The sequence below is a fragment of the Scomber japonicus genome, chromosome 5 (assembly GCF_027409825.1).
Source record: "Scomber japonicus isolate fScoJap1 chromosome 5, fScoJap1.pri, whole genome shotgun sequence".
NCBI lineage: Eukaryota > Metazoa > Chordata > Actinopteri > Scombriformes > Scombridae > Scomber > Scomber japonicus.
This window is the reverse complement of record NC_070582.1, coordinates 31,636,359-31,649,318: the sequence shown is the minus strand read 5'-3', so window position 1 is coordinate 31,649,318 and position 12,960 is coordinate 31,636,359. Positions and strand designations below refer to the sequence as shown.

Below are 12,960 nucleotides of genomic sequence, written 5' to 3'. Positions count from 1 at the left end.
TTTGATTGTTTTTGTGTCTGTGTGTGTTCTCTGTACATTTCTTATTCAGTGTCTGCCAAATACTGAGTTACATGTGGGTACAGTGCCCAGAAATGGGCAAAATGATAAAGGGTGGCGGATTGTCCCAAAAATTGCTAAAATGAGCCAGGGGGGCGGGCTGTTTGAAAAATGAGTAAAATGAAGCACTGCAGGGATATTATTGGAAAAATGGCCAATGAGTAAAGCGTGCTGGTGACACGGATAAATGGGCAAAATGACCAACTGCAGGGGTGTTACCGAAAAAATGGGTACAGCACCCAAAAATGGGCAAAATGACCAACTGCGGGGGTGTTACCGAAAAAATGGGTACATCACCCAAAAATGGGCAAAATGACCAACTGCGGGGGTGTTACCGAAAAAATGGGTACATCACCCAAAAATGGGCAAAATGACGAATGGTGGCGGATTGTTCCCGAAATTCATAAACGAGCCAAGGGGGCGGGCTGTTTGAAAAATGACTAAAATTAAGCACCGAGGGGGCCTTACCGAAAAAAATGGGTAGTGCCCAGAAATTGGATAAACACTTCAGGCGTGCAGGTTACACAAATGGGCAAAATGACAAAGGGTGGTGGATTGTCCCAAATATTGGTAAAATGAGCCAGGGGGACAAGATGTTTGAAAAATTAGTAAAATTAAGTACAGTGGGGGCCTTACCGGAAAAATTGTGCCTAAAAAAGAATAAAGCACCTAAGGCGTGCAGACAAGTATTTATGCTACTCAAAATCAGGTTATTGTGAGTTTGACTCATAGTGACTCCTTATATAAACTAGTAAAGGATAGTATGATGATTCTTAGAGGGTAAGGGTAAGGTATTAAGTCTGTGGTGTGTCCTGCACCTCTAATGAGACACCTTGACAGTCTGACGGATTCACTAAACTTCTGCCAGACCTGACCAGCCTCCTCTGTGTCCTCTGACTGTTAAGGGCAATCCCTTACCAAAACATTCACGCTTTTCACACACACACACACACACACACACACACAAATCCTGACTGGGCTCTGATGCCGGCTATAGCAGCTCAGTATAGCCCCTAAGGGTGTGTAGCTCTGACAGTCCTGTGGTAAGAGGCAATATTGCGAGCCGCTCTCTCTAACATTGGGGTCACAGTCCGTGCCTCACGACATGCCACTTTCTGCCACTCAAGCAAAACTCTCAACAAATCACTATGCTGCCTAGAGAATTATTTCACAGAGCAAGCAAGAACATACAAGCCACGTTTGCTTTTGTGCGTCAGCCAATGTGTGTGTGCATGCTTTGGCGTGTACACAAAAATGAGGACATGTGTGGCCATTGTGTTTGTGCGCTGTCTCATTTGTTGACTGATTTGTTTGGACCTTCTCTGGTTTTGGAGATAAACATGTATAGCCAGATATGAATATTCCTAATGGCTTTTTAATGCCTTTCTAATTTGCCCTTTAAAGGGCTCTAATGGACTGTCCCCATGTTTGCACAGAGAGAAGGAACAGTGGCTCTGACTCATTTAGCGGTTACCTTTGAGCCTGCATTAATAAAACAGTGGCATATTAGACTTTCAGTCTTCAGAAGAATCATAATGTCAACAATCTGCAGAACTTTATTGTGTGAACTTCATTATGTGACTTGTTTGACTGTCAGCTATTAAATTTCCAATGAAAAGATTCCCAGGGTTCCAGCTTTACTACAAAGCTGGTAATTTATTCAGAGTGAAAATTAACATTTAAGGGAAGATTTCAAAAGTGAAAACAGGCTGGTCTGGCTTTTAATTTCCAGGCTTCAATTCCTGGTTAACGCAAAGGGATTTACTGCTCTCAAATATGTACTCCATGTCAAAATATAGGCTATGTATTACTGTGCAGACCACATGTTTATGATATTATCATTGTTGTTAAGATTTTTGATGCCAATATCAATATTTATGAGTTTCAAAAAATCTGAAAATCATGTTTTAGACATTTGTTTTATTTAGTTCTTTCTCATTTTACAGTTAAACAGAAAAATACATGTAAGATATATATATATATATATATATGTATATATATATATATATATATATATATATATATATATATGTATATATATATATGTATATATATATATATATAAATATATAACCTTCAGTGCATTGTGCATGTGTGTGTCTCTGTGTCACAATGCACTCATGATGAAAAAGCAATGTAACACCACATCACAGTGCGTAGCTGATAGTGTAGTCAGTGATGGAGGGCTTGAGACATGGAGGGGAATCATTTGTGAGCCCTATAAATCACGTGGTGTCTCTATGTGTGTTTGCATGAGAGAGTGTGTGTGTGTGTGTGTGTGTGTGTGTGTGTGTGTGTGTGTGTGTGTGTGTGTGTGTGTGTCAGAAAGAGAGAAAGGCCAGCACATGAAGAGAGAACATGAACACTGATAAATGTATCATTATTAATGGTGCAGCAGTGCCTCTTTTGTTCCAGTAAAACATATGTGTTGGTTAACAGTAGTAATCACTGGTAGGGGAAGTGTATGTGAGTGAGAGGGAGAGGGAGAGGGAGAGGGGAAAGGTGTGAGCAAAGGTTGATTGCAAAGCCATTTCCCAAGGCTTTGTCGCGCTCTGTTAGCTGAGGAGTTCCATTTCAGAGACAATTTGTCTACTGCTGAGCACTTTGGCAAAGAGTGGCCTTGTGGTGAAGACAGTCTGGAGTCTATGTGTGTGTCTATATGTGTGTGTGTGTGTGTGTGTGTGTGTGTGTGTGTGTGTGTGTGTGTGTGTGTGTGTGTGTGTGTGTGTGTGTGTGTGTGTGTGCGTGAGAAAGAGAGGAAGACAGAGAGAGTGAGACACTTTTACAGTAGCTGCCTTTGTATGTTTTCTGTGCACTTCATATACAATATATGCACTTGTATAGTTAGATATACACATAAACATATCTATTTATCTACAGATATAGATAGAGAGAGATGTGGGATTTACATAGAAGATATCTGTGTGTGTGTGAGACAGAGACAGAGCGATAGAGAGAAAGAGAGAGAGAGAGAGACAGAGCAATAGAGAGAAAGAGAGAGAGAGCCTTTGTATGTTTTCTGTGCACTTGTATTCAAATAAGTGTTATACAGAATATGCACTTATATGGTTAGATATACAAACATATACAACTGCAACATCTATCTGTCTATCTATCGCTCTATCTATCTATCATACATACAAATATATGAGAGAGAGAGAGAAAGACAGAGAGACATGGTATTTACATGGTATTCACATAGATCATATCAGTGTGTGTGTGTGTGTGAGTGTGTATTTTTTGCATGTACAGGAAAGTAGTACACCAGAGCTCCTAAATCAATCACTTGTGACATTAGCCCAGATGCAAGCTCCCTCCAATCACCATCTAGCAGCCATCAGCGGCTGGATGAGTGGCCACATTAGCAGGGTCATGATCCACTCCTCAGCTCGTTTTCAAGGCCAGTGCCTGCTTGGCCGTTCGCCCACAAGATTTTTGGAGAGGTCCTCCATCATCTTCAAACCTCAGCCTCAGCCCTGCTGCCGGCACACAGGAGGAAAGGGGGGGGGGGCATGCAAAGAAAGTGACTCTGGCCCCATTTTCAAACCATTTTCTATTTCCCTTAGCACCATTATTCCATCTTTAACAGACTATACATCTCTAGCACATCTTTCTTTCTTTCACTCTTAATTGGAATGTTTGATCTTTGGCGATAACATTATTATCCTCTGTGGCATTTATAGCTGTAAGTTGTGCCATAGTCATCATTATTTTTCATTAAATTAAATGCACCTCCATGTGTAACCACGCAGTTGTTTACAGTATATTAATTAAAGTTGTGAAATTCAATCCAACTGAGGTTTACTGGAGCTATATAGTGATTATAATTTTTGTTATCGATTTGATTTGACCTTTATTATACAATATAGCATCGTAGCATAATTGCATTATAGCATAAGGACCAACATTACCTGCTGTGCTTGTACCTGGAGGAGTCGTTGATACTCTATTTTAGTCAGTTGTTGGTGTCCATGGTGACTCATAGACCTGCTCGTCTTTGTAAAGGCAAATTAAAAATGTTTCAATAGTGAGGTCCTTTAGATTGTGTAACACGAAAGACAGTGTACAAGATGGTTATTGATGATGTGCTGTATTATACATACTTTAAAATGTATAAAACGTATAAAATATAGTTTAAGCACATTAGGAAAAGCAACCAGGTCACATTTCCTTCAAATATTTGTCTAAAATTAGAATGAACCCTAATCCTAACCCATTTTTTTAGCCATTAGTAAGTTTCTGGTGGGAATTCAGTGGGTTTATGTTTATTAAAATGCATGCACTGTCTGTCTGTGAGAGACTTGACACCTAAAAGTACAAGAGCAAAATAAACAGGAAAGACAGCTTCTGCAAGATACAGCATGTAGTTGATGTTATGTTGCTTATACAGTCAAAACTTCCTTACTTATTCATTTTTTTTGGAACTTTCTCACAGGTATACGATCCTGCGAGACCCAGCAGGCTGGCTGAGTGTGAACCCAGTCAGAGGAACTGTCAACACTTCAGCCTCTCTGGACCGAGAGTCTCCTTATGTCCATGACAATAAATACACAGCTGTCTTCATCGCCACAGACAATGGTAAGTCATAGAAGATTAATGATATGAAAAGTATATGACATTTAAATGATCAAGAAGACCTTAAAGACCGTGTAAAGTGAATCCAGACATTTTCTTCTAAACACATTAAATAGGTCATAAATGTATTTCTAAAAAAGGTGTAAAAAGCATTTCAGCCATTTAGATTTGAATTGTGGAGCTAGGCTTCACAAACTGTGTTTCAAGATTTCTGTGTTCAGGATTTAGTGGGCCGGTCTGAAAATGATTAGCATAAATCCGCCCCTGCTGCTGTAGAGGTATAAATACATTCAGCACACACTACTACTACTACAGTCTACAGTTAGCCAGTTAGCTGAATTAGCAGCCGAGCTAGCCACCAAGTTAGCCGCTGAGCTAGCAGCCGAGTTAGCCGCCGAACTAGCAGCCGAGTTAGCCGCTGAGCTAGCAGCTGAGTTAGCAACAGAAAGCTCTCAGACCTAGCGTCCATGTTTCTGGTAGAGGTGGTGACTTTGATTGACAGGTGACACTTGGTAGGGGGCGGGGTTTCAGTGAACTCGGCTTGTGATGTTCTGTTGTTTTTATACTGTTATAATGTCAGCTGTTTACATGGTCAAAGCTCCAAAACTTGGGATGAATGTCAAAAATGACAAAAGCAAGGGTTTCAGCCAGTTAAGCTCTAAACACTTTGTTTGCAATGTTACCTCTACCTTGTGATGACATCAGATTGTTCAACACTATCCATTTCCTAACCTTTCTTGCTAAGGTTGTTGCTAAAGTTGTTCGATAGGAAGTAAAAGTTGTGCGTATTTCAATGCAGATTCAGACTCCAACATGTTTGCGTGTGTTTGAAAAGTTCCCATTTTGAGTAAAGAATGAGGGAAAAAAAGAAATGAAAATACTATGACCACTGTTTGTTTACATAAACCCACAAAGGAGCCAGGAGTCTGCTAATGAGCACCTCCCAAAGCTGACCAATCAGAACAAAGTAGGCTCATCGGGAGGGGGGCCTTAAAGAGACAGAAGCTGAACTGAGGGCTTTCATAAAGGTCCAGTAGAAGGTATATAAAGAGTTTTCTGAGCTAAGAGAAGACAGTATGATCCCACAACATAAATATACATTTGGAAATTTGCATGATTTCCCCTTTAAACAACAAAGTAATAACTGGTAGTTCAAATGGGAAGTGGATGAAGTGACACAGAACATAATTTGGAGAGAACTTCAACATAAAAACAAAGAAAAACACAATCCTGGTCAAACTGCTTTAATGTAACACTGAAAAATTCAACATAATGACATTATAAAAGATTCAATTTCACTTTAAACAAACATTTTTGAAAACGTTTTTAAGAGTATCCGTTTGATAAAGATTATATGCAATGGCAGCACGCCAACAAAGGCTTATCAGCATATATTTATTTCCTCATTTGCATTTTACAAAGAATTCCTCCTGGGTGATACAGTACGTTTCAGAGCACAATCACTGCAGAAAAAGTGGCAACAAAGCCTCGGTTTGCATAGAAGTGCAGCACACCCTTGGAAAAGGACTCTGTGTGTCTGCTCGTTTCACCTCACCACGGTGAAACTGTCAGTACAACGTGACAATGAGATGGCCTTAAGTGGCACTGCTTCTGTCGGACCATATGGTCACTGGTTGGCAGTGTCAGTGAAGCTGCTGCTCTGAGACTTTCCAAGGCACAGATGAAAAGTCTAGAAAGCCCTGGCGTGTCTCTCGCTGTTTCTCTTTTCTTCCCCCTTTTCCCTGTGTCTCTCCGTCTCTTTGTCCCCCGCGCTCTCCCTCTCTCTCGCTCTCTCTCTCTGCCTCTCTCTGTCTCACTCCCTCACCCTATCAATCTATCTGCTCTCCTGTGCTCGGGGAGATTCTGACAGATCCATTAGAGGAACTGAGAGATTCTATTAGTAGGCTGCCGAATAGCACTGTTGTGCTGGGAAATCCGAGAGACCTTAGAAAGATGAGCGTTGAAAGAGGAGTAATGATGGAGCAGGAGGAGATGGGTGGAGGAGGTGGAAAGGGTCAAGGCAAGAGAGGAATGGAAGGAGGTATAAGAGGAGAGGAACAGGAAATAGGTATAAAGCTGGGGAAGTGGGTGAGGAAGAAGTGAGCAGAAGAATAGAAATGGTTGAGATTATAAGTGGACAGGTCAGAGAGAAGGAGATTGGTGTTGGAACCAGAAGAAGAAGATACAGCTTGATAGAACTGTGAAGTTTTCCAGACAAGGATTTTCTCAATGTGTCCTGAAGTTGTTGTTTGGTTGCTTCTGTTCAGTACTTCAAACTCTGGTATTGGCTATATTAAGTATTATTGTATTGTAATATGCTTACAAAGACAACCCGAGCATACTGGTGTTTAGCAGGTGTTCAAAGCATGCTAACATTATTAGCACTAAACACAAAGTAGAGTAAAGGCTGAGGGGAATGGCTTAGTTTAACAGGTACAGCTATTAGACACATTTAAATGGCAATCTGGTTATGCAGCTAGATGAGAAGTCGGAGCATCATCAAATTCATCCTGAGGGGAACGGTAATGTGTGTACATCATTTACATCTATTTCACTCAAAACCACGCATCCATCAATCAATCAAACTATAGCACTTTTCATACATTATGATGTAACACAAAGTGCTTTACAGAGTCAGAACAAACGGGGCGGGGGGGGGGGGGGGGGGGGGTGACATTAACAATAGGAAACGCTTTCATAACTCTCAAGAATCTGCAATGAGGAAACACCAGAGACGTAGGATAGAAATTAAAAAATGAACAAAATAAAAAGGTAATAAAAGATTCATTTAAAAAATTTAAATTATATAAAAGGTAAGAATCAAATTAAGTCATTACAGAATGAAGTAAAACAGACATTAAAGGTGGGTTATAAAGAAGAAACAATAAAATAGAATAAACAGAAATATAGTAGTAGAACAGGCTAAAATAGAAAAAAAGACATTAATAAATAAATAAAATTCAGTTGAAAGCCAAATGAAAAAGGTTTTAAAAATATCAACAGTCTCTGCTGCCCTCAGGTCTCCAGGAAGACTGTTCTAGAAACGAGGACTCTGCTTAGCTTCTTATTTGGATTTAAGGAATAATTCAAATGAATGTTAACCTCATGATGACCCTTGAGGTAAAGTCATTAGGATGCATCCTCTGAGGACCAAAACTGTGTGTCAATCCATCTGTTAAATGTCAATTTGGATACTTGAAAACTTTTTGACCTGCTGTGCACACTGGATAAAATATCAACTAAATGAACTGGATTCATCCTCAGGGGACCATGAACGTCTGTACAACATTTCTATCCGTTCAACAGCTGTGGAAACATGTTTCCTAAGTACCAAAAGTATTCATCTCATTGTAGTGCTCGAATGGAAAAAATGATCACCAAAGTCAGCAGAATTTGTCCTATGGGGACAGTGAGTGTCTGCACACACAGACAGAACACATGGCAGTCCATCAAATCATTAAGATATTTCAGTCTGGAAATACAGACTGTTATTGCCACCCCTTGAGCCCAAAACCATAAAATTCCAACTATAGCCAGTCCTATTTATGTCTAAGATGTTAAAGGTGAGGTGTAAGAAATAGTGGTGTCCATGCTGCTTCTATGGAGCACTATTCTGCAAGAAATCACAGATATAACCAAGGAGAACCATAAAAATTCCTTCACCCAGACCTTTAACAACCTACTGTGTCGACGCTCCACACGTGTTCTGAATACTGATATCTGCCTCAACCTCTGCCTCGCTTCTTTTTTACAGCACGCTCTGTCATTGACAGGACAATTTTGATCTTTCCCCCACGGCGATCCGTGCAATGATTGTATGACAACCCACCGATGTAGACTAGCAACAGGAAATCAATTGACCTCTTACATGTTCATCTGCGGCTTTATGCGAAGACCTCAGATGAATACCTGCAAAACACAGGAGGAGGGGGAGGAGGGGGAGAGTGAGGGAGGAAGACATAGTGTGACAATAGTATGGATATTGTTTAGTGTGTCAAACAGAAAGGGAGGAGGTTAAAGGAGAAGCAGATATAAGAAAAAGACAATTGGGAAAATATATACTGTAATAAAATAATAATATAAAAATAAGATAGTAAGGGAGGTTAGAGAGAGGTCTTCAACAATATTACATTATATTTATCTTAGGTTTTTCCAGCTATATTTCATCACACATTATATCAAAAATTGAGTGTATAATCCCCCAATTTAGACTTTTACCGACATGCTCCTTAAACTCAAAATATATCATCGGTAGCCTTAAGTCTTGTTTTATGTGTCTGAGTTTTTCTGAAAGAAGATTCTTCTCCTTTGTTATGGCCGTTTTTAAAGCCGAGTTGACCTTGTGCACTAGCTTGAAATGAGAAGTATACTCTTGGTAAATGCTTTGCATCAGTTAGCAACAGATTGACTGTAGTTTCTGGTTAATACCGTGAGGCAGGTCAGCTGGAGCAGCCCTCCAGGCAACAACAGATGGTAAACGATGGAGTTGAACATACTACAAGGATAGATGGAGGAAGAAAGGTGAAGACAGAAATAAGACGAAGAAAATGAAAGGGGAGGAGAGGAGGGAGAGAGAAGTAGATCTGGGGATTTAACAAGTAGTGAAGTAATGATAATGTTGATGTAAAGGTCAGGGGTCAATTTTGCAGCACTGAGCCTTGAGTCTGAAGGTTACACTCTGTTGCCATAGCAATCAACTACAATTCCAGGAGAAGCAAACGTCGCCATTTGTCACTACACTATGTGTAAAGCTATATACCTGAATGATTCACCCTGCAGGGTTATGAGTGTGTGTGTGCACCTACATGCAAGTGCACGCATGAGTCTAAATATGTTTCTTTACATGCGCTAGTGCTCACATTCATCTCAGCATCTGTATTAGTGCACAGTCTCTCTCCTCCCATCATGTGTTTCTGATTCTGAGTTAATGACTGAAAAAGGTGCAACCTGAGTTTTGCCCGGGTGAGCAGCACCTGGCAGACCGGCCGAGCGGGAGACCGGCAGACCAGCAGACCAGCAGAGCGGCGCGATATTGTTTGAGGAGATATTGTTCCAACCTGAGCAGAGGGCTTGACGGTGCCTGTTTATATGAACTCTCATCAGTAGCTGCTGCTTTCGCACGCCAACAAATTCTCTTCTGCTCGCTGATTCCCCGCCGGGACACCAGCTGTTCCCTCGTCTTACTCCCCTTTTCTCCTTCCTTCACATTAGCCTTTTTGTATTCAGTGTTTTGGCGGATCTGCCTGTTTGTGTTTGTGTTTGTGTGTGTGTGTGTGTGTGTGTGGGCGGATTAAAGTTGGGGCGACTGGATTGTTGTGTGTTCATTCTGGTTTTTAATGTCTTTGTCCTGGTACATGCGGTGCCTCTCTGGCCTGCCTCTGCGTATCCACTCTGTGCTGTGTGCTTGTGCTTCATGTTTTCTCCCCGCTCATCATTTAAATGTTAAATCACCTCCTGGTGGGAAGCCATTTGTCATTTGGAGGCATGAATGCATTATCAAAGCCTCAGTCATCTGAAATACGGTGGTGCTGCATACACACACACACACACACACACACACATACACACATGCTCACGCACACACACACGCAGTCTTTGGTGTCTGCTGCCACCAAATACGCTATTAAAAACTCTTCAGGTTATGCACGAAAGAGCCAAGCAGTGTTCGCTTTGAACACATGGGTGTACAAGGGCGAGTGTGTGTGTGTGTGTGTGTTTCTGTGTCACAGTGAGTGATAAGTCCTCAGCATTCATCACAGTCAAATCACATCCCTTCAGGTTTAAATCAAAAAGCAGGAGGCAAAAACAGAGGGGATGCCGAATTTTAATGGGTGGCAGAACGAAACTCTTTGGTACTCATATGGAGGTAAAATGAAGTAGGACTGTGTGGGCGTGTGTGTGTAAGTGTGTGTGTGTCTGTCCATCTCTCTGTGACAGGGTCGCATAATAGATTCATCATCTCTTCTCTCAAAAGACAGACAGTGGTAGCCAGCTGTCAGTAGCAGAGATACTCTTTGTGTGTGCGTGTGTGTGTGTGAGTTTGTGCACCTTTTGTGTGTCTTTACATGCGTCCACCTTCACGTGACGTCCGCCTCAGTGCTGCCTCATTGCCATACTAAGTGCTGGGAACCAGTGTGGCGCTCATTGTCGTAATGGGCTGAGTAATTTCCTTGTTTCAGGCCAGCCCCGATACAACGCTTTCACTGCTAAGTGTCTGTCATGTCACCAGCGCACAGTGAGGAAGCCTGGCAGGCTAAATGCAGACAGATAGACTCATGTTGTGTCTTTAGCCAGCTGTGATCAGGCTGCCTCAAACTACAGCAGGGGAAATAATAAAGCATAATGAGCCGGTGTGTCAGCCCAGTGCGCCCAAATCCACAGGCTCAGCCCTAAGAGGCACCAATAGAAAAGAATAGAAATAGTGCAGCAGATCTTCTACATGTGTGCAGCAGATCTTCTACATGTGTGCAGCAGATCTTCTACATGTGTGCAGCAGATCTTCTACATGTGTGCAGCAGATCTTCTACATGTGTGCAGCAGATCTTCTACATGTGTGCAGCAGATCTTCTACATGTGTGCAGCAGATCTTCTACATGTGTGCAGCAGATCTTCTACATGTGTGCAGCAGATCTTCTACGTGTGTGTGTTTAGATGGATGTCAGTGTTGAGTTTTTTATCTCTCTGGTTGGCTTTAAAATATATAATGAAACTCCACTAAACCCTGATTTAGCTATTGATTGAATCTATGTTTGATTAATTGGAGGAGTTGGATCTGGGCAGTTAGTAGATAGATGCATGGTGAATGCTAAAAAAAAAAAAAAAAATCAACCGTGACTGCCCGCTATAACTTTCCAAATTATCTATTATACCAGAGCTGAAAGAGAGTGAAAGCTAAAGTACAGATTGTGTCTAATAGGGTAGTAAATATTGTAACAGGAGGCTCGGTGTCAAGGAGACGAAAAGAGGAACATAGAAAATGAGACAAGCTCAAGAGATAAGGCAGGAAGAAAAGTGACAGGAGGAAATGTTAAAAAAACAAAAAAACCCGACAGGCCAGAGAAATTAAGTGAAACTTTGAGGAAAGGAAAATATGAGGAGCAGAAGATCATTGTGCTTTGCGAGGCAGCAGGTTTCTATGAATCCTGGAAGTGTTTACTCACCTCCTGCTTGTCTTCGGGTCACTCTCACTCCATCCGTATATATCTCTCTCTTGTCAATGCCTTCATGGAGACAGCCACAGAGGCGAGTAGGTTAACTACCTTGCTGAAATGTGTTCTTGCCCAGCCAATCAATTATGACCCCACATAGCAGGTAGGGAGAGGGTGACAGCGTTGTGTGGGAGAGGGTTCAGGGTAAGGAATTAATGGCATCTTGACCCAGGATAATGGCAGTGTAATGGGATATGCTCTGGAAAGCGCAAGAGGATCCCCCCCCCCCCTCCCCGTCTTGCAGCACTGCCTCATTAACCCCAAACTAGCGCTGCACTACCTCCTCACCGACCTCGGCCCTCTCACTTCCTGTCAGCCTCCCGTCTTTCATTTCTCCACTGGTGGCGGGAACCTCTCGGAGAAGTCGTCGTCTTGCAAACAGGCAACGTCTATGATTAAAGAATATGTTTGTTTTGGTTTTGGGAAGAAATGTCTCTGTCTGTTGTTGACTGTAGTCAGGCCTCACCTCGCCTCTTTGCTGTCTGATTCATCCACAGATCAGAAGTCATCAACATGTCTGGTGCTCTTAAATAAATATGCCTTCTGCCCACTCAGCAAGAGAGCTTCTGTCTGAGTGCAGTGATACCAGGCTACTTATTTTAGAAACACTGAAACGGCTGCCTATTTAGAAAGCCAGTATATTCAATATGATATTAAAAAATTTAGAGCCCCCCTACTTCGTCTCTCTCTCTCTCTCTCTCTCTCTCTCTCTCTCTCTCTCTCTCTCTCTCTCTCTCTCTCTCTCTCTCTCTCTCTCTCTCTCTCTCTCTCTCTCTCTCTCTCTGTGCAGATACAGCTTTGGGTGTAGTTTTTTAATGACAGGGATCCAAATGAAATGAGATGAGTGGGTAGTGGAAATGGAAAAGGGAGAGGAACGATAGATAATGAAAGATGAAGTCAGATGATGGAATGGAGCAAATACAGGGCTGATAGAGGATGTCTCTCAGTTTATCTAGAAAGTATGTGATTAGACCCACATAGGAAATGTGTCAGAGGATTAGTTTCTGATGAAGAGTTGAGGGGCAGCATCTGAGTGTAACTGTCTCGGGTGTGTGGTGGTGGGTGGGTTGGGGGGGGGGGGGGGGGGGGGGGCTGTGTTTTAATTACACAGCCTCACAGT

General features: G+C 41.8%; 1 protein-coding gene across 1 annotated transcript in view; it reads left to right on the top strand.

Moving 5' to 3' along the window:
* cdh13 (cadherin 13, H-cadherin (heart)) overlaps positions 1 to 12,960 on the top strand; it is a 263,838-nt gene that overhangs the window by 229,082 nt on the left and 21,796 nt on the right. The window contains exon 12 of the mRNA XM_053319996.1: positions 4,493 to 4,635. Coding sequence (XP_053175971.1) covers positions 4,493 to 4,635 — 143 coding nt within the window. The remainder of the gene's footprint in view (positions 1 to 4,492; positions 4,636 to 12,960) is intronic.